The 17467-nt window shown below is 62.6% G+C and overlaps 8 protein-coding genes across 8 annotated transcripts; 3 read left to right on the forward strand and 5 right to left on the reverse strand.

The window, feature by feature from the left end:
* Nucleotides 1–46: 46 nt before the first annotated feature.
* THITE_2113847 (uncharacterized protein) lies at nucleotides 47–2041 on the reverse strand. Its single transcript, XM_003652344.1, has 4 exons — nucleotides 1725–2041; nucleotides 1396–1481; nucleotides 615–1316; nucleotides 47–528 (listed from the first exon to the last, which is right to left on the reverse strand). The coding sequence occupies exons 1-4, from the start codon at nucleotides 1773–1775 to the stop codon at nucleotides 150–152; spliced, it is 1218 nt and encodes a 405-aa protein (XP_003652392.1). The 5' UTR covers nucleotides 1776–2041; the 3' UTR covers nucleotides 47–149.
* A 3-nt stretch (nucleotides 2042–2044) lies between these two features.
* THITE_2113848 (uncharacterized protein) lies at nucleotides 2045–4036 on the reverse strand. Its single transcript, XM_003652345.1, has one exon. The coding sequence runs from the start codon at nucleotides 3895–3897 to the stop codon at nucleotides 2284–2286; it is 1614 nt and encodes a 537-aa protein (XP_003652393.1). The 5' UTR covers nucleotides 3898–4036; the 3' UTR covers nucleotides 2045–2283.
* A 233-nt stretch (nucleotides 4037–4269) lies between these two features.
* Nucleotides 4270–8037, forward strand: THITE_2113850 (uncharacterized protein). The gene is made up of 2 exons (XM_003652346.1): nucleotides 4270–4615; nucleotides 4684–8037. The coding sequence occupies exons 1-2, from the start codon at nucleotides 4368–4370 to the stop codon at nucleotides 7910–7912; spliced, it is 3477 nt and encodes a 1158-aa protein (XP_003652394.1). The 5' UTR covers nucleotides 4270–4367; the 3' UTR covers nucleotides 7913–8037.
* Nucleotides 8038–8069: 32 nt separating this feature from the next.
* Nucleotides 8070–9389, reverse strand: THITE_2113854 (uncharacterized protein). The gene is made up of 3 exons (XM_003652347.1): nucleotides 8671–9389; nucleotides 8326–8443; nucleotides 8070–8241 (listed from the first exon to the last, which is right to left on the reverse strand). The coding sequence occupies exons 1-3, from the start codon at nucleotides 9018–9020 to the stop codon at nucleotides 8152–8154; spliced, it is 558 nt and encodes a 185-aa protein (XP_003652395.1). The 5' UTR covers nucleotides 9021–9389; the 3' UTR covers nucleotides 8070–8151.
* A 441-nt stretch (nucleotides 9390–9830) lies between these two features.
* THITE_2143714 (uncharacterized protein) lies at nucleotides 9831–10856 on the forward strand (the record flags this gene model as incomplete). The annotated part of the gene is made up of 2 exons (XM_003652348.1): nucleotides 9831–9906; nucleotides 9994–10856. 2 exons carry the CDS (start codon nucleotides 9831–9833, stop codon nucleotides 10854–10856), a joined length of 939 nt encoding a protein of 312 aa, XP_003652396.1.
* A 330-nt stretch (nucleotides 10857–11186) lies between these two features.
* On the reverse strand, nucleotides 11187–14258 carry THITE_2113856 (uncharacterized protein). The gene has a single exon (XM_003652349.1). The coding sequence runs from the start codon at nucleotides 13948–13950 to the stop codon at nucleotides 11524–11526; it is 2427 nt and encodes an 808-aa protein (XP_003652397.1). The 5' UTR covers nucleotides 13951–14258; the 3' UTR covers nucleotides 11187–11523.
* A 307-nt stretch (nucleotides 14259–14565) lies between these two features.
* On the forward strand, nucleotides 14566–15942 carry THITE_2113858 (uncharacterized protein). Its single transcript, XM_003652350.1, has 3 exons — nucleotides 14566–14752; nucleotides 14878–14970; nucleotides 15061–15942. The coding sequence occupies exons 1-3, from the start codon at nucleotides 14726–14728 to the stop codon at nucleotides 15796–15798; spliced, it is 858 nt and encodes a 285-aa protein (XP_003652398.1). The 5' UTR covers nucleotides 14566–14725; the 3' UTR covers nucleotides 15799–15942.
* Nucleotides 15943–16085: 143 nt separating this feature from the next.
* Nucleotides 16086–17172, reverse strand: THITE_2087527 (uncharacterized protein; the record flags this gene model as incomplete). The annotated part of the gene is made up of 2 exons (XM_003652351.1): nucleotides 16086–16998; nucleotides 17087–17172. 2 exons carry the CDS (start codon nucleotides 17170–17172, stop codon nucleotides 16086–16088), a joined length of 999 nt encoding a protein of 332 aa, XP_003652399.1.
* Between the last annotated feature and the right edge of the window lie 295 nt (nucleotides 17173–17467).

The raw sequence follows: 17467 nt of genomic DNA on the forward strand, positions 1-17467 counted from the left end.
TTACTCGGACAATGATGTTCTCTTACAGGTTCCAGGCCGGCTGGGCGGTTGGTTGTATGTTGGCAAGAGGGGTATAATGCATTCTATCCTGCTGGGCCGCAGTCTATGGACCACATCATTACCCGACCCATTTGCCGTTTGGGTCGACATCAACTTGGCGGCGGCGCAGAAGTCGCAGCAGCAGCGGCCTCGGCAGCAGCGATCGCCTCGTCCGCCCGCGACACGCACTCCTCCAAGACCTTCCAGAAGAGCTGGACATCTAAACTTCGCGGTATCCTCACGCCAGGTTCGCCGGGAGGAAGCAAGCGCGCGGTGATCTGGCCCGTCCTGGCGCCTGCGCGAGCCTCTTCGTAGGTCCCCTCGGTGACGACTGTCACCTCGTAGCGTTCCGGCTGGGCTAGGCCCGGCTCGCCCGCGGGATCGCGGTCGCAGAAGGGGATTTCATGCTGGTCGCCGACGCCGGTCAAGACGGCCGCCACCGCCAGGGGGTCGTGCAGCGGCGGTCCCTCCGTGATGCCGAAGACGTCGCTATATATGTATATATCACCGGTTTAGCCCAGGAAGTTCCCTGACTACGAGACAGTGGAAGAAGAAGATGGGGTTGTCTCGCTCACCTGTACGTCTTCGCAAAGAACATCAACAGTTCCACCAACATGACCCTCAACCGCGACTTGCCCGCCCTCTTCCCAGTCCCGTCCGCAGCCTCCACCACCGCCGCCGCCCGGCTCTTGGCCTCCACCCCTTCCGGGCCGTACAGCAGCAGATCCCGCACCTCGGCCGTCGTCAGCACGAGGTGGCTCACGTCGAGCGGGATGAGGGTGGTCTTGGCGGCCAGCACCCTGTTGCCAAACAGGGCGGCGGCGGCCTCCGGGTCGGCGATCACGTTGAACTCGGCGAACTGGGTCCAGTTGCCGACGCGGGGCACGCCGTCCACCTGGCCCAGCACGGCGGGCGTGAAGCCGCCGCCGAGGGCGCCGCCCATCAGGCTCAGCCCGCGCACGTGCGCCGCCAGGTCCGGGTACTTGAGGAACAGCGCGGCCGCGTTGGTGAAGGCGCCCGTCGCGACCACCCAGGCCGTGCCCGGCGCGCACGCCTTGAGCGCCGCGTACGCCGCGTCGATCGCCGCCGTGCCGGTCACGGGAGCCACCGTCGGCGCCGGCAGCAGGTCCGTCCCGTCCAGCCCGGTCTCGCCGTGGATGTCGGTCGGCGCGTGCAGCGGCGGGCGGAAGAGGGCTTTGGAGGCGCCCACGTAGACGGGGATGGAGGAGGCTTTGCCGATGGCGGTGAGGATGGAGCAGGCGTTGCGGGTTGTTTTCCTGGGATGCTGGCGTGTTTAGTTTGTGCATATTGCTGGAGTTCGGGCTAAGGGGGTGGTGATGTGGTGTGGTTACTTACTCAAGCGAGGCGTTGCCGAAGACGGTTGAGACGCCCAGGACGCGGATTGCGGGATGGTAGGCTGCGAGCAGAATTGCGAAAAGGTCCTGGGCGAGTTAGTGAGTTAGTGCATCAGTGAGATGACTTCAGGGGCAGAGCGCCCGGTGGTGTCCGGGGCCTCGGAGCCGATGCTCCGCCGCTTCCGAGGCCTCCGCGTTCGGCCATCCGGGTGTGACGGCGTCACCCGGTCTTCGGCTCCGGACCGCCGGTGCAGGGTCGGAAGCAGCCCAAGAAAGGATCTAAAGAAATAGATCTGCAAGATGAATGCAGCTCAAAAAGAAAATGCTCACATCGTGTCCCGGGTCGCAGTCTAGCCACACCGGGATCCGTGTGTCCTCCATCTTGATCGATATGATACGGCTGCGTCGATGAGGGATACGATGTTGATTCGTTAATAGTAGTAACCTTGGGTGGCTGATACTGGCCGAACAGCTAAGATGTGCTGCTAGATCTCATCGATCTGAGGCGGTGCAGCTGAAGTGAGGGGAGGTCGCAGCGGGAGTAGTTATCCCTTCGGCAATCAGCGGGTGAGCGCTTCAAAAGGGGTTGGTTCTCCACTGTGTGGATCGCGGGGATGTTGAAGCTGAATGAGCGGAACAGGCGCCCAATAAGGCAGGCAATCGGCGACACAACAGTCTAACCAAAGTACCCAGTAGGTGGTTTTTCGTCCCCAATCCAGGGGTTCCTTTGGGTTCTTATCCTTCCAGATCTGACCTAGGGTACCTGGTATATATTTCCTTGGAGGTTTGGCTTGCTATCCTTGATGTCCATTTGTTGAGCCAATCATGGCTCAATGAAAGTGACTGCCACACTGAGTCTCAAGCAGAGCAAACCCCCTGCAGCGAGACATCACCCGCCCCCTTTTTGTCTCTGTATTACCCTCATGACATCTTCAAAACTGTTCTTGTCGCCCTTCCTCTTCTTTGGCCCTCTCTTCCTCTTCGACTTGCCTCCCCCAACACCGCCTTTGTCGGCGTCGTCTGCATCCCAGGCAGACAATTTCACCTTGCTCTCTTCCAGATCCGCCTCGTCCTCTAGGCGGCTGGAACCGAACCCGAGGTCCATGTCTTCCTCGTCTCGGTGCAGCTCGCTCAGCTTCTTCTTGAGGAGCGCTTCCCGCTCTGCGGCCTTCTGCTCTTCTTCGGACTTCTCTAGCGCGCTGGCGGCCTTCGCCTTCTTCAGCGCTGCCAGGAAACTTGGGTCGTCGAGCGACGGCGCTTTGTACGTCTCCTCCGACGCGAGGCCGGCCTTGGAATCTCTGAAATAATTCCTCGCCACAGGGACGTCGGGTTTTGGAGGAGGCGGCATCTCTGTCGGCTTCCTCCTGTCTTCTGATTCTTTTTCTTCTGCAGCCTCGCGCTCTTCGTCGGATGACTCGTCGGACCCTTCTAAGCCGGCAAGCGGATCGTAGTCTGAGCCGGCATCGTCAAATATGCTGACATCCTTGCTGTTCTCCTCGGCTTGCTGCGCTTCTTGCTGCTTCCGGTAGAACTCGGGCACTTCCATACCGAGTACCTTGCCCGAGGCCAGGAGTTCTCTTTCCCGCTCCTGCTCCTCCGCGGACGACGCATGGTCAAGTTTCCTGACCTTCCGCCTCTCATGTCCGTCTTCGTCGACAATGATCATGACCTCGCGGCCTTTAGCGTCCCTCTCTATCCTAATGCCTGGCTCCTTCTTCTCGCCGATTTTCTTGAATTTGGAGCCGAGGCTGGACTCCGCTTTGGCCTTGGCTGCTGCTCTCGCTGCTTTCAGCTCGGCCAGGATCTGGTTCCGCGACCGTTTTTGCCCCGGATTAAGCGTCGCGGCGGCAAGTTGGCCCTTCTTCTGCACCTTCTCCCGCTCGATCGCCTTTACCTCGGTCGACTCCAGCTGCTTGAGGACGTCGTCAGGATCCTCTTCTGGCCCTTCCCGCTCGCCCTCCTTCTCCTCCTCTCCTCTCGCCTCTGGTGACTTTGGCTTCTCGTTGTACACATCCTCGCCCCTCCGGATCCTCTCCAGCAACTTGAAGTCGAGCCCTTTGACGAGGTGAGTGGTGGAGAGGTCCCCGCCTGCTATCTCGCTGCGCAGCCGGTCGTACGTCTCACGGTCAATCTCCTCCTTTTTCAGCGACTCCTCCAACGCTCTCAGCCGTTCGGCCCGCTCGTCGTCCTCCTCCTGCCGCGTCCTGGCACGGTCGATGTAGCCATGAGCCAGCTGGCTGCCCTTCGGGGCGGCGGATCTGACAGCCTTTTTCTGCGTCTTTTCAAAGGCTTGATTCCGTTCGGCGAGCTGCCGCGCAAAGTCGACGCGGGGCGCGCCAGCGACGGAACGAGGCGTCATGGGGATGCTCGACTTGAGCTTGGACCCGAGCACGGCGGGCGCATTCGAGGCTGGCCGGGACGGGGGAGGGGAAACGCCATTTTTGTCGGAGCCAGGCTTGGATGAGTTTGCTAGTATTAGCCTGCGGAATTGTTCGTTATTCATGGCTGCGCGAAATCCTCGAGTTGGCTCGCTCTGGGGGTCAGCCCTTGGAGGCGAGGCTAGTGTACGGATTGCTGAGTAGGTACTCGGTAACTTCAAAGGCCCAGACCCTCGGAAACCCGCAGCGGAAGTGAGTGGGTCAAGCAGGTGACGGTGACTGCGCGCTGCGCATCCGAGTGGGGCCTGGTTCGGCAGAAAGGGCGCGTTCCCCCGTTCCCCAGCACGTCGCGCATCTCTCAACTTTGCCACCGAAAAGGTGTCGCATGTTCGCGCCATGACCCGCCCGCCTCCCAAAAGCCATGGCAGACATCATCCCACCTCACATCGCGCTTTTCTTTTTTCACTTCAGTCCGTACGCCATGAGCGCCCCGAGAACACAAGATCCCACGGCCGGCTGATGATGTCATTGTTTGGGCCGACTCCGTCTCCTTTCTTCTGATCAACCGCTCGGTGTTCTCCAGCACTCGCCCAACATGGGCAGTCGTCTGGAGAAGAACTCGGCAGCTGTGTGGAAACGCATAGCCAGCCACGAGTTTGATGGCGAGGACGGCGAGGAGTACGAGGCAAGCGAATTTGGCGGATTCAGCGACTACTTCCGCCGGAAGCAGGAAAAGCTGCAAAACCTCGATGCCGAACTGCGCGCCGCCCGCGGAACAAAGCCTCAGATCTTTAAGGGCGTTGTCGCCCATGTCTCTGGGTATACTCAGCCGCCATTGCATGTGTAAGCACCAACCCTCTGCTGGGCGCGCTCTCCCCGGATGTCTCGGCTGACCTGAGAAGCCTGCACAGGGAACTTGTCCAACATGGCGCCGGCTTCCTGCAGTACCTAGGCTCCAAGACCATGGCCACCCACATCATCGCCTCTGCCATGCCCCCCAAGAAGAGAATGGAATTTAGCAAGTACCGCATCGTCAAGCCCGCATGGGTGGTGGACTCCATCAAGGCTGGGAAACTGCTGCCGTGGACCGACTACCGCGTCATTGACGACAGCCCGAAGCAGAAGACGATCGGATTCGATGGAGGGAAGTTGTCTAGCCAGGTGACCCAACAGTCTCCCCTTGGATACCGCGAACAGATCCAGAACAGTTTCTACACCAGCCAGTTCCAGAAATTGGAGCGTCGTGGTGCGGAATCTCAGGGGCTCAGCAGTCCGTTTCAGCCTCCATCTGCCAGGAAACCGGCCACTGCCGAACTGGAAACGATTGACGACTTTGACGAGGTGGACATGGATATGCTCGTCGAGCCTGCCAGGGCGGAGCCGGAGACCCGGAACCCCGACATGTCATCGGATGGCAAACTGCCAAACACGGAGGCAGAGTCCGCCGAGACTTCGATCCTTAAGGCCCCTAGCCCACAGGCTGAGGAGCCGAGGGATGCGCCTGCCGCAAAACCCATGACTTCGGAAGAACATAACGCAATGCTTCTCCAGGACCCCAAAATTCGCAAGTCGTCTGCCGCGAATCCCAACTTCCTGAAGCAGTACTACTCGGAGAGCCGTCTGCACCACTTATCCACCTGGAAAGCGCAGCTAAAGTCCCGCTTGATGAGCCTGGCTGCCGAGAAGGCTCCGCCGGCAAAGGGGACCAAGCGCAGGAGCGGGTCGCGCCGATACATCATGCATGTCGACTTTGACAGCTTCTTCTGCGCCGTTTCTATCAAGAGGCATGCCCCCGAGTATCGCGACAAGCCAGTCGTGGTTGCTCATAGCACCGGTAGCGGTTCTGAGATCGCATCGTGCAACTACCCGGCCAGGAGCTTCGGCGTCAGAAACGGTATGTGGATGAAGCGCGCTCAGGAGCTCTGTCCGGACCTCAAAGTGGTACCTTACGACTTTCCGGCGTACGAAGAAGCCAGCCGGCTCTTTTACGAGGCTATCCTCGATGTCGGTGGCGTCGTCCAGAGCGTCAGCATCGACGAAGCGCTGATCGACGTGACCGACATCGTGCTCGATGCCGCCGGCTCCAGCGGCATCGGAATCAGCGAAGGCAGCATATGGCGAGAGCAGCAGAAGGCGGATGAGATCGCATCAAATCTCCGGGCCGAGGTCAAGAAGAAGACCGATTGCCATGTCTCGGTCGGGATTGGCGGGAACATATTGCTGGCCAAGATCGCGCTGCGGAAGGCTAAGCCTGCCGGCCAGTACCAGATCAGGCCAGAGGAGGTTTTGGATATACTCGGTGATCTGGAGGTCGAGGACCTTCCCGGCGTGGCTTACAGCATCGGCGGTAAACTCGAGGAAATCGGCGTCAAGCTCGTCAAGGACCTACGGCAGACCTCCAAAGAGCGTCTGGTCACCGTCTTGGGTCCAAAGACAGGCGAGAAGCTGTGGGAATATGCCCGGGGCATTGACCGCACCGAGGTCGGGCAGCAGCCCGTCCGCAAGTCTGTATCGGCCGACGTGAATTGGGGCATCCGGTTTGTCAACCAGGAGGAGGCCGAAGGGTTTGTTCGAAACCTGTGCCAGGAACTGGAGCGGCGACTCCTGAATGAAGGCGTCCGAGGCAAACATCTGACGATGAGAATCCTGCGACGTGCGCTGGATGCGCCCCTGGATCCAGCAAAGCATCTGGGACACGGCAAGTGTGACGCCTTCGCCAAGAGCGTCTCATTCGGTGTTGCCACAAACGACGCCGAGATGATTGGGAGGGAGGCGGTCGCGATTTTGCGTTCCTTCAAGTTCAGCCCCGGTGACCTTAGGGGAATTGGGGTGCAGATGACCAAGCTCGAGCCGCTCAAGCCGTCTGCTGCTGCCGAGGGCAGCCAGAGGAAAATCAGCTTCGCCAATTTCAGCGCTGGCCCACCAGCAAAGAGGCAGAAGACGGAACATATCGATGACGATATTGATGTTGGAAACCTCAGTCGTCCGTCCAGACAGGAGGTTGAGCAGGACCCTATCTCGGTCGACCCGTTGACGCCGAGAAAACCCAAGGTGCATCCGGCATTGGCCCTGGCCAAGGCGAACGCAGCCGATAAGAAAGCCAACTCGCCGCTGAATATCGCCGGAACTCAATTCATCGTCCCTTCCAACCCGGATCCCGCCGTCCTCGCCGAGCTGCCCCAAGACATCCGCAGCAGGCTTGTGAACCAAGCCAAGCGCGGGTCAATGGCCTCATCTCGCGAAGCATCGCCAGCCGTTGACTCACGCTCGCACAGCCCCGCGCGAGCTGACGACATCCCGTCTGATGTTGACCCGGAGGTTTTCAATGCGCTGCCCGAGGAGATGAAAGCCGAAGTTCTCGCCTCGTACGGCCGCAGGAAGCGGCAGGGAGGCCAGACCGTCCTCCCCCAGTCCCCACGCAAAGACAGGGTGATGTACCGGCCGAAGGAGAAATCGACGCCGACGAAGCGTGGCATCAGAAGCCTCTTCAGCCGCGCGCGCGAGCGCGAGTGCCAGCAGGACGCCGAGGCCAGGCTTATGCAGACCAACCTCGAGCCTCTGAGGGCGGCGGCCGCCGCCGAAGCGCGCGGAAACGACGCCGAGCCGATCGGTGATCTCGATTCGGAGTTCCTCACCGAGCTGCCCGAGGACGTGCGCCGCGAGGTCGTCGAGGATCACCGCCGGCAGCGCCTGGCGCAGCGCGCCGGGCTGGGCTACCAGGCGCCCGCCCGCCGGGCTGCTGCGGCGCGCCACCCCGACGAGGCGGACGCCGCGGGCCTCCCGCGCGGCCAGACGCGGCTGCAGTTCCCGGCGAAGCCGCCCAAGGCGGGGTTCGCGCAGACGGGACTGACGGCGTTGAAGGATGTCAAGAGCATGCTTGAGGCGTGGCATGAGGCGACGCAGGAGGACGGGCCGCACCAGGCGGATGTGGAGGTCTTCGAGCGGTTTGTCGGGCGTGTTGTGGCGGAAGAGAGGGATATGGAGAAAGCGAGGGTGTTGGTCAAGTGGCTGGCCTGGCTTGTTGAGGAGGGGCCTGAAGGAGCCGGGAAGGCGTCGTGGAGAGAGGCGATGGAGGCTGTGAAGACGGCGGTTCAGGCTGCCATGAAGGAGCGGGGGCTGGGGCCCATGGACTTTGGGTAGGCCAGCGTCGGGGAAATTGCTCGCTGTTCAGAATACCTCCGCGACGGGTTCGGCAGCAAATGGTATGGCAAATATGAACTGGATATCTCTAAATCTTTATACACGCAAGACAAGGGAGGTACGCTGAAGGGTATATATCTCCGCCGAAAACCCGCGCCATGTATCCAACACCGTCTATCAACACAGGCGCCTCTGTAGCGCTGCTGGAGCACGTATGCAATCCCCACCACAGACCGAGCTCATAAGAGTATCAAAGACACGGCGCCCACGGCGACCAGAGAAGCGGCCCAGGCGACGCGAGCAGCAGCCGCGGCGCTAGCCATGTACACCTAGGATGGATGACCTGTGTCAGCGAGCCCCGGCCCGCGTACACAGCAGGGTTGGGGGGAGTTGAGGACCGGGCAGCTACTCACCGTCAACTTCAAGTTCCCGCCGCACGCCTCGGTGGTGTTGCCCTCGCAGGGCAGGTCGCACGCGCTGTCGGGGAGCTTGGCGGCCAGGCTGGAGAGCGACTGGGCGCACCAGCATTCTCTGGTGGTATTAACGCGGCGGGGGGTCAGCATCAGGGGTACGTCATCTGATCTGCAACATCCCTTTCCTTTGCCCTCGAACGGCGGCGTCCTTTTCTTTGCCGCGCCTACATCTCTCTTCAACCTCTCCACCTTGGCCATCACCCATTCGGATCTTCCTACAACCCTCAAGCACCCTCCCAACAAGAAGAACAACAACGAGGAAAAATCTCCCAAGCGGAAACTGACCTGGCATACTCCAGCCCCGCAAACGCGAACCGGCCGGACGAGCCGCCGCGGCTGTCGCCGGCGCCGGTGCGGCAGAAGTCGAGGCACAGCGCGACGGTCATGTTGCCGGGCCGCACCAGCGAGGTGCCGCCGGCGAGCGCGCGCGCGCCCGTCGTGTTGGCCAGGCCCGTCGTCTCGTTGAAGCAGCCGTGGTAGACGTAGCCCGAGCCGGCAGGGGGGGTGTAGATCGCTGGCGGGGAGGATGATGATGTTGCTGCTGCTGCTGCTGCCGCTGCTGTTGTTGATGAGGAGGGGAGGAGGGGGGAGAGGAGGAGGGCGAGGAGGAGGGGGAGGGGATGGAGGGGATGCATCGTTCGGTGTGGTTGGGTTTGGTTTGGTAGCTCGGGGTGTGAGGGCGGCAGGTGAAGAGGTATCCTTGATTAGGTAGGCGGGGGGGAGACTAAAACGAGAGTTTGAAGAGAAAGAAAAGCGAAAAAGAAGCGAGAAAACGTGAAGGAGTGGATGGTCCCGGTAAGATGCCGCACACGGCATGCACACGCCGCATGTCGTGGTTGGGGGCCAGAGATAAGGGAGTGTATATAGATGGTATGAGAGCTGAAAATGAGAATCCATGAGGCTGCAACGGTTGGTCTAGACCCCTCGACCAGCGGCGGCCAGGGCGTTAGGGCTGAAGATAAATGAGTGGCCCAGGGGTCGTTGCCTAATGAGGTCAGCACTGAATACGCTACGCTGTTCCCGGTTAATCAACAGTTACCCACAATTCCGATTCGAGCTTCGGGTGGGCCCGACAAGTGCGGTCGTCCATGATCCACCCGAACCCCGTTCCGGTCTGACGCCGGCGTCCACGGCCCACGTCCGGATTACGGAGCAATGCGGCCGGCTCCCAACACGGGGCCTTGCAAGTGCCCGATGGATGCACAAATGCCCTGCCGTTGACGCTTTAAACAAAAGGCAACTTACAACTTGCGCTCCTGAATCCTTTCGGCAAGCTGGTTCTCGGGCGGATATTTGCGCCGAAAATGTCTCCGCACTCGCGGATAGGCGCCGATGCGCTGCCTACAGCTTGAAGTACAAGTATCCAAGCTTCTGTCTCGCCGACAGCTGCCGGATGTTGTGTTTCTCGATGCAGACAGACGCACAAACAGATACTCGCCGCCAAGATGCCTGGTGTCGCCAAGTTCGACCCTCGAAAGGACGTGCCTGACCTCGCCGGCAGGGTCATCCTGATCACAGGAGGTACGGTACTGCTCTCACCTCATTCCCCTCCCCGTGTCCAAGACGACGCGAACTCGCCTGGTTACTCACACACCTCCATCACCACAGGCACCGCCGGCGTCGGCGCTGCCACCGTCATCGAGCTGGCCCGCCACAACCCAGCACACATCCTGTTCACCGGCCGCAACGCCAAGTCGGCCGAGGCCACCATCGCCGGCGCGCGCTCCGTCGCGCCTGGCGTCCAAGTGACCTTTGTCCAATGCGACCTGGCCGACCTCGCCTCGGTCAAGGCCGCGGCCGCCAAGGTCCTCGCCCTGATCACGCGCCTCGACATCCTCGTCTGCAACGCCGGCATCATGGCCAAGCCGGCCGCGCTCTCCAAGGACGGCTACGAGATCCACTTCGCGACCAACCACCTGGGCCACGCGCTGCTCACGACCGCGCTGCAGCCGCTGCTCTGCCGCACGGCCGCCGACCAGCCCGGCGCCGACGTGCGCGTCGTCATGATGACCTCGATCGCGTGGCGCCTCGCGCCGTCGGACGGCGGCATCGTCTTCGACCGGCTGCGCTCGACGCAGGAGATGCCCGTGTTCGGCCGCTGGCTGCGCTACGGGCAGAGCAAGCTGGCCAACATGCTGTGGGCGCGCGAGCTGGCGCGCCGCTACGGCGCCCAGGGCGTGCTCGCCGTCAGCCTCCACCCGGGCGTCGTCGAGACCGGCCTCGTGACCGACCTCGGCCTCGCCGACCGCCTGATCGTCTACCTGCCCAACATCGGCCGCGTCAAGACGGTCGAAGAGGGCACGCACAACCTGCTCTGGGCCATCGCCGCGCCGCGCGACCGCGTCAAGCCCGGCGCCTTCTACGAGCCGGTCGGCCGCCTGTCGTCCTCGGAGACCAAGTGGAGCAGGGACCCGAAGCTGGGGGAGCGCCTGTGGGATTGGACGGCTGAGCAACTGAAGCCGTATTTGTGACTGCGTGGGTGAAAATTGGGGGGCTGAGGTGGGTGTTGTTACTGCGTGATCTCTCTCTTATTGACCTATAGTCCACTTGATACCTTGCACAGTAGATTAGCCGGCAATTCATGCCTCGCATATGCTCCCTGAGCTTTCCAATGAGTTGGGTAGACAATCCTACATAACCCACAGTGGTTTCATGCCACCGAGGGCCAGGAAGATGGTAATACACCAAGACCAACGGCTTAGCCGTGTGTAAGTCTGACCACTCATCTTCCCTTCTGCGGCCGGGTGCTTTCTAGCACTGTGATTAGCATCGTCCATGGCTTTCGTAACGGGGTCATGACCGGAGAGCAAGGAGTCAAACAGTGGGGCCGAAGATTACAAGGTGTGCTAATCTCCTAATTCCTAAGTTGTCGGAGGGATGTGGACGGATCGTCTGTTCTGGACAAGGCCTTTATTCGGTAACTCGAAGTGGCCGAGAACAGATCGGGGAAGTAGATGTGTTTGGACATCGCTTGCAGTTCTATATGGCTCAACTACCTAGGGAGACACACACACACCGGGCATATATACATCAGCCACAGTACAAGGTACATGCAAAGTACATGCGCCGACTGGCGGGCTGAAACCGCCCAACATCTCCCCCACCCTCCTCTACCCCCCATCCTTCTTGTCATCGTCGTCACGGCCTGGTCGAGCCCCAGCTACCCACCAGGGCCATGGCCTTCTCGCCGCCGTCGGCCAGCCGCCCGTCCTGCAGCACCTCGGCGAGGCACTTCCAGGGGTCGCGGCCGCCGCCCCACTTGAGCAGGCTCTCCTTGAGCCGCTCGCCGTTGCGGCGGTTGAGGGCGCCGCGGCGGACGCCCGACGAGAAGACGACGTCCCAGACGCGCTGGGCCAGCACGCGGTCGAACAGGTAGCTGTAGTAGGCGCCGCCGTAGCCCGACAGGTGGCCGAAGAAGCCGTGCCAGCGGGTGCCCGGCGGGTCGGGTGGCCCGCTGCCGAAAACGCGCTGCAGGCCGTGGAAGATGGCGGTCGAGTCGAAGTCCGGCCGGCGGGCGGCGGGCGAGTGCAGCGCCTGGTCCAGCATGGCCAGGATGATCTGGTTCTCGGCGTCGGACGCCTCGAAGCGGCGCGCCAGGCGGACCTGGTGCGCCACCAGCCGGTACGGCAGCGGCTCGTTGGTCTCGTAGTGGCGCGCGAACTGGCCCAGCACGGCGGCGTCGGCCGCGAAGTACTCCATCAGCGTGGACGGGAGCTCCGCCAGGTCGGTGGCGCACCTCGTCCCCGCCACCGTCTGGAACGAGGTCCGGGCGAGGATCGAGTGGATGGCGTGGCCCATCTCGTGGAAGAGCGTCTCCAGCTGGAAGAAGCTCAGCAGCGCGGGCTGGTCGGCCGAGGAGGTCGACGACTGCGGGAAGTCGCAGATGAGGACGATCGTCGGCAGCTGCCTGACCGAGCCTCCCTGCTCGGAGAAGGCCATCCCGTCGTTGGCGGCGATCTCCGGGCGCGCAAACCGGATCATCTCCGGGTCATTTTGGCTCTGTTCCCACACCTCGGCCATCTCGGCCTCGGAGATCTCGCGGGAACACCGGAGCGTGAAATGCGCCGGATTCGGCGACTTGTCGGGGCGGTAGAAGAGGTCGCAGTACAGGACGGCGACGTGGCCGTCCGTGTCCGAGATGACATCCAGGCGGCGCACGTCGGGGTGCCACGTCTCGCCAACCAGAGGCTGCTTGGGGACGAAGCGGATGCCGTACAGCTCGGTGAAGAGCCTGGAGAGGCCCTGCATGACGACCCCCAGAGAGAAGTAGGAGGATAAGTGGTCGCTCGGCCGTCCACTTTGCTTCAGCCGTTGCCGGATGGCCTCCGAGTAATAGTCCTTGTCCCAGGGGTCGAGGCTGGCGGCCAGCGGGTTGACCTTTTGCTTCTCGGCCAGAAGCTCGGCCATCTCTCGTCTTGCCTGGGGCCTGTTGCTCGCCGCTAGCGCACGCAGGAACTGGTCCACCGCCTCGGGGGTCCGCGCCATCATGCGATCGCGGAGGACGAGGTGACTGTAGCTCTCGAAGCCCGAAAGCGCGGCCAGCTCGGCCCTCAGCTTCATCAGGTGCTCGAGCATCTCTACGGACCGGCGAGACGCAGTGCGCGAAGCGTAATAGATGAGCTTCCGCGTTTCCGCGCTGTGCACGGTACGCAAGGCCAAGGCGGCTTGCCCGCTCAGCGTGGGGAGGTGGACCTTGCCGCCCCGGGTGAGGTCGCGCGCCTGGAGGGGATCCATGCCGAAGAAGTCGCCGCTGGGAAGCACGAGCGCGGGCTGGTCCGGGGCCATCTCTTGCACGAAGGCGGACCCGACGGTGCTGATCTCGGACGAGAGCTCGACGAAGCGATCGCGGTACTTCTGGGGCAGATTGACGGCCGACTTGGTGAAGTCCAGCTTCAGCACCTCGGCCACGGCCTTCTCCTCCTCGGACCAGGCGGCGGTGACGTCCGGGTTGGCCATGGCGACGGCCAGTTGGTCGTGGAGGCCCGTCATGGTGTTGAGCTCGTTCATGTACTGGTAGACCATGTCCCAGGCCTCGCTCGCCATGCGCTGCGTCAGGCGGCTCGGGTGGGTGACGCGCACAAAGTCGGCCATGTCGAGCACGCGGCAGAGGATGTCGCTGAGGCGGTCGAGTTCGCGGACGATGGCGCGGTATTCGGCGACGGAGGACGCGGCCAACACGCGGTCCACGACGGCCCGCGCCTTCTTCAAACTCACGCGGGCGAAGGTGAGGAAGCCGCGCGGGTGCTTGAGATAGGGATTCCGAAACAGGCCGACGTTGACCCCGCCCGAGACGTGGGAGAACTCCTTCCAGATGTGCGGGTAGTCGAAAACGGAGCGCAGAATGAAGTCATCCTCGCGCAGCAGCGGTGCCTCCCTGGAGGGACTACCGAGTTCGGAGTCGGGGTCGGTCTCGAGCTCGAGCTCAGAGGCGGCCGGTCTGGACGTGGTAATGAGCCGGCGGTGTTGGTATTGGCGGGCGGGCCAGGCGCGCCGGGATCGTTGAGATCGGCAAGCGGTGCAAATCCATTGTTGCCATTGTCTGGGTCGCGCAACTGCCTTTATCATGGTGAGCCCCGGCACCGCCGCCCAGGACGCGGAGGCGGAAGCGCACAGGCGCAGAGTGTGAATACTGTATCTGGATTCCGGACGCGGGTCTCGGGGCGGCTACCACAATCCCGGAAGTGAACGGAGCATCGGGAGCGGAGGGAGTGGGCAGCCAAGATCGAGACACTCGACGGCTGCGGGTTGCGGGTTGTGGGCTGCGGGCTGCGGGCTGCCGGGTGCGTCGCCGGTTCGAGGCTTGTTGTTGCGAACAAATCACCGGCCTTTGGCTTGCTGGAAAACCACGAGCAATTGGTGGTGGTGAATGGCTGCTGCCCGCTCAAAAAAGCGGACCGGGGCGTTATCGCGGAACGGTCAGGGACGCAGATCTGCCATTAGACTCTTCTGTATTGTACTCAGTACTTCGGGGCTGCAAGTTCACTCGAAGCATTTCTCTGTGCTCCTAAAAGGCCTGAAATTGGTTGGCACCAGAGAACTTTGACTCTTCTTCGGCTTTTTTCTTACACTTACTACGGGCAGACTATCCCCTTCCATCGGTGATGCCGAGGCATCACACTGCCTGCGTGCTGTGTACATTGTACTTTGCAGTTTGTGTTCGTGGACCGACCTAGATCCGGCCCCGGAAATAGCCGCAGTGCCAGCAGCCCACGCTGCAACCTGCAATCCTGGTTCCCAGCAACATCTGACCTTTGACCTCTGACCTTCAGCATCCGAGCTCCTTGCCCGCCCTGCCCAAATCCTCGAGCGCCCGCGAGGGACATCTCAATTGGGGTGGACAATGGCTGCGAGAGTGCTGCTGCAACGGGTAAGGCCCCAACCTCCGCAAGCTCCAGTTTGCTGTCCCCAGCATCTGCCGCATCTCTGTCTCTTCTCTTCTATCTCTCTCGTGACCTCGAAACACTGACGAACAACCGCTTCGGCTCGACCCAGCGCGCTGCGCCATTGACAGCTGCCGTGCTGGTGGGAGGTATTGCCTTCTACCCGCGGACTGCGCACGCCGAAGCTCCCAGCGACCGCCAATTCGTACGTAACCTCCAAGGAGACCGGACCATAACCGGACCGTCCCATTGAGAAGCTCTCCCTCCATTCTAACCCGGCCGTCTGCCCCTCTAGCCCCGAAAGCCAATCTACGATGACGACTTCGACGTGTTCCCTGTGGCAAAGCCCGCCTCCACGCCGTCGACAACAGCCCCGGCCAGCACGACAGCCGACCACCCGCCTCCCATTCCCCCTTCCCCCGCAGAAGAGCCCACCCCAACAGAAACCTCACTAGCACCTGCACCAACCACCCCCGAGCCCACCACCACGACCACCACCACCGCCCGCACGCGCGCGCCGACGCCAACCGACCGCCTGGCCGCGCAGATCCGCCGCGCCCGCCTCTTCCTGTACGCGCAGGCCTGCGTGGCCGAGGACACCGTCAACGGCACCATGGCGCGGGTCTTCGCGCTCGAGCAGTCCTTCACGTCGACGGTGGCGTCGCTGGCGCCGCCACGCGAGTCGGGCGAGAAGCTGATGCCGGGCCTGATCTACGTGCTGGTGGCCGGCATGGCCGGCAGCATCGTGGCGCGCAACCGCAACGTGCTGCTGCGCGGCGCCGCCCCGCTCGCCTTCGGCCTCGGCGCCGCCTGGACCGTGCTCCCCGTGACCATGGCCAACGTGGGCGCCCTGGCCTGGGAGTACGAGAAGCGCTTCCCCGCCGTGGCGGACGCCCATCTGCGCACGCGCGAGGGCATCGAGAGGGGCGTGTACATGGCGCGCCTGCACGCCGACATCGCGCAGAATAAGGTGCACGAGAGCGTGAGGGAGGCGAGGGAGGCGCTGGAGGAGTGGGTGAGGAAGGGGAAATGAAGTTGGGAGGAAGGGGGAGTTACCGGAAAAGAAATTGGGCGGTTCAGGAAGACCTCTCAGCGTAGAAACGGGCGGGCGGTAGACCGAGCCGAGCGGCATGTCCATCTGCTTTGTATCATAGGTAGAGACTCCGGCCGGATAGACAAATTCGCTTTGTGAGTAATGGGATTGCTCGCTTCTGCACGCTTGTGGCCAGCCCGCATCCCGACCCGGCAACTTACAAAAAAAATGTATAGTCTAATTAAGTCTAGGGTATCTCGTCGTACACCTTGGCCATCCCGCAACTCCTATAAGCTCTGCTCCCACCTCTCCGCGAGTCCCGTGTAGAACAGCAGCGCCCGCTCGTACGTCCACATGGTGACGGCGCTCGCCGGGGCCGCCTTGACCAGACTGACCGTCAACCCCCTGTACAGCCCCCTCAGCCCCTCCTGCCTCAGAATGGTCCTCACCGCCCCGACCGTCCCCTTGTACTCGGGTATGTTCTTGTGCACGTACCGCCGCCGCGTCGGGCCCTGCACCTGGATGCGCTTCCGGACCAGGTCCAGGGGAAACGTGCCCGTCTTGGCCAGCACGCTCGCCACGGTGCCCGCCACCGCGCCGCCGCTGCCGAACGGCAGGTCCAGCCCGCTCAGGTGCGGCCGCAGCGTCTCGTACACGGCGAAGAACACGCCCATGTACGGCACGATCTGGGCCAGCCCGGGCCCCAGGCCGCGGAAGAAGCCGCGCAGGCCCTCGTCGCGCCGGATCTGCAGCACGGCCCGCCGCAGGCTGCCGTACACCCTGTCGTTGCCCTGCGCGGCGAAGCGCGTGCGCAGCAGGTCCAGCGGGTACGTGGCGGCCGTGGCGGCGGCGCCCCCGGCCGCGCCGGCGATGAAGGACTCGGCCGACTGCGGCAGCGCGCCCCCGCCCGCGCCCCCGCCGCCCGCGCCCTCGCCGCCGAGCGCCGCGCGCAGCAGCTGCGTCGTCGTCCGGTACGTCACGAACTGCACCGCGCTGTAGCACACGTACATCAGCTCGGCGGGCACGTTGCCCTTCCACAGGCCCGTGACGCCCTCGGAGGCGAGGATCTGGCGCATCGTGCGCAGCGTGCCCTTGTAGATTGGCCCGCCCTGGAGGTCGCGGTGCGACCGCGGGTCGGAGAGCGAGTGGGTCTGCAGCTGGAGGCGGATCTTGACGACGTCGAGGGGCGCGATGACGAAACTGAGGCCAGGACAGGGAAGGGGTCAGTCTGAATCTGTGTGGTTTGTCTGGAAGTAAGTTAGGCTTGGCTGGCTGGCTGGCTGCATACCGCGAGATCAGCCCGGCTGTGGCCCCGGCGGCCGTGACTTGCAGACGGGAGCCCTCATCTTTGAGGTGGTCGCCCTTGACCGACATTCATCCACGACTCTGTGCGAGAGGCCGCCTCGAACGGATTTTCGCGCTTAGAATGCGCCGAGACGGTCCAGTTACCCTGGCCACTTCATGTGTGTGTGACGCGATCGACGAGTGTTCCGTTTTGCGCCTGCCGCACAGCTCCGGAATTGATTATTCAGGCGCGAGAGTTGAAAGTCAGCTGCGGCGCATATGCGTCAGAAAATGCAAACGATGACGCTGTTGTAGCCGCTATTCGCACATGGCGTGTCGCCCAGCTGTAGTCTCAGGAACCTCAGGTGCTCTTTGGCACGCACTT

Source organism: Thermothielavioides terrestris, chromosome 2, assembly GCF_000226115.1.
Source record: "Thermothielavioides terrestris NRRL 8126 chromosome 2, complete sequence".
NCBI classification, from domain to species: domain Eukaryota; kingdom Fungi; phylum Ascomycota; class Sordariomycetes; order Sordariales; family Chaetomiaceae; genus Thermothielavioides; species Thermothielavioides terrestris.

What these genes read in the sequence shown, in the direction of transcription:
- THITE_2113847 (XM_003652344.1), bottom strand. Translation starts at nt 1,775, where the DNA reads ATGGAGGACACACGGATCCCGGTGTGGCTAGACTGCGACCCGGGACAC. An exon ending in TTCGGCAACGCCTCGCTTGA is followed by an intron (nt 1,317 to 1,395) that starts GTAAGTAACCAC and finishes CCAGCATCCCAG; the next exon opens with GAAAACAACCCGCAACGCCT. An exon ending in TTCTTTGCGAAGACGTACAG is followed by an intron (nt 529 to 614) that starts GTGAGCGAGACA and finishes ATACATATATAG; the next exon opens with CGACGTCTTCGGCATCACGG.
- THITE_2113854 (XM_003652347.1), bottom strand. Translation starts at nt 9,020, where the DNA reads ATGCATCCCCTCCATCCCCTCCCCCTCCTCCTCGCCCTCCTCCTCTCC. An exon ending in GCGGGGCTGGAGTATGCCAG is followed by an intron (nt 8,444 to 8,670) that starts GTCAGTTTCCGC and finishes TAATACCACCAG; the next exon opens with AGAATGCTGGTGCGCCCAGT. An exon ending in GCGGGAACTTGAAGTTGACG is followed by an intron (nt 8,242 to 8,325) that starts GTGAGTAGCTGC and finishes CATCCATCCTAG; the next exon opens with GTGTACATGGCTAGCGCCGC.
- THITE_2113850 (XM_003652346.1), top strand. Translation starts at nt 4,368, where the DNA reads ATGGGCAGTCGTCTGGAGAAGAACTCGGCAGCTGTGTGGAAACGCATA. An exon ending in ACTCAGCCGCCATTGCATGT is followed by an intron (nt 4,616 to 4,683) that starts GTAAGCACCAAC and finishes AAGCCTGCACAG; the next exon opens with GGAACTTGTCCAACATGGCG.
- THITE_2113858 (XM_003652350.1), top strand. Translation starts at nt 14,726, where the DNA reads ATGGCTGCGAGAGTGCTGCTGCAACGG. An exon ending in CGAGAGTGCTGCTGCAACGG is followed by an intron (nt 14,753 to 14,877) that starts GTAAGGCCCCAA and finishes GGCTCGACCCAG; the next exon opens with CGCGCTGCGCCATTGACAGC. An exon ending in CTCCCAGCGACCGCCAATTC is followed by an intron (nt 14,971 to 15,060) that starts GTACGTAACCTC and finishes CTGCCCCTCTAG; the next exon opens with CCCCGAAAGCCAATCTACGA.
- THITE_2113848 (XM_003652345.1), bottom strand. Translation starts at nt 3,897, where the DNA reads ATGAATAACGAACAATTCCGCAGGCTAATACTAGCAAACTCATCCAAG.
- THITE_2113856 (XM_003652349.1), bottom strand. Translation starts at nt 13,950, where the DNA reads ATGATAAAGGCAGTTGCGCGACCCAGACAATGGCAACAATGGATTTGC.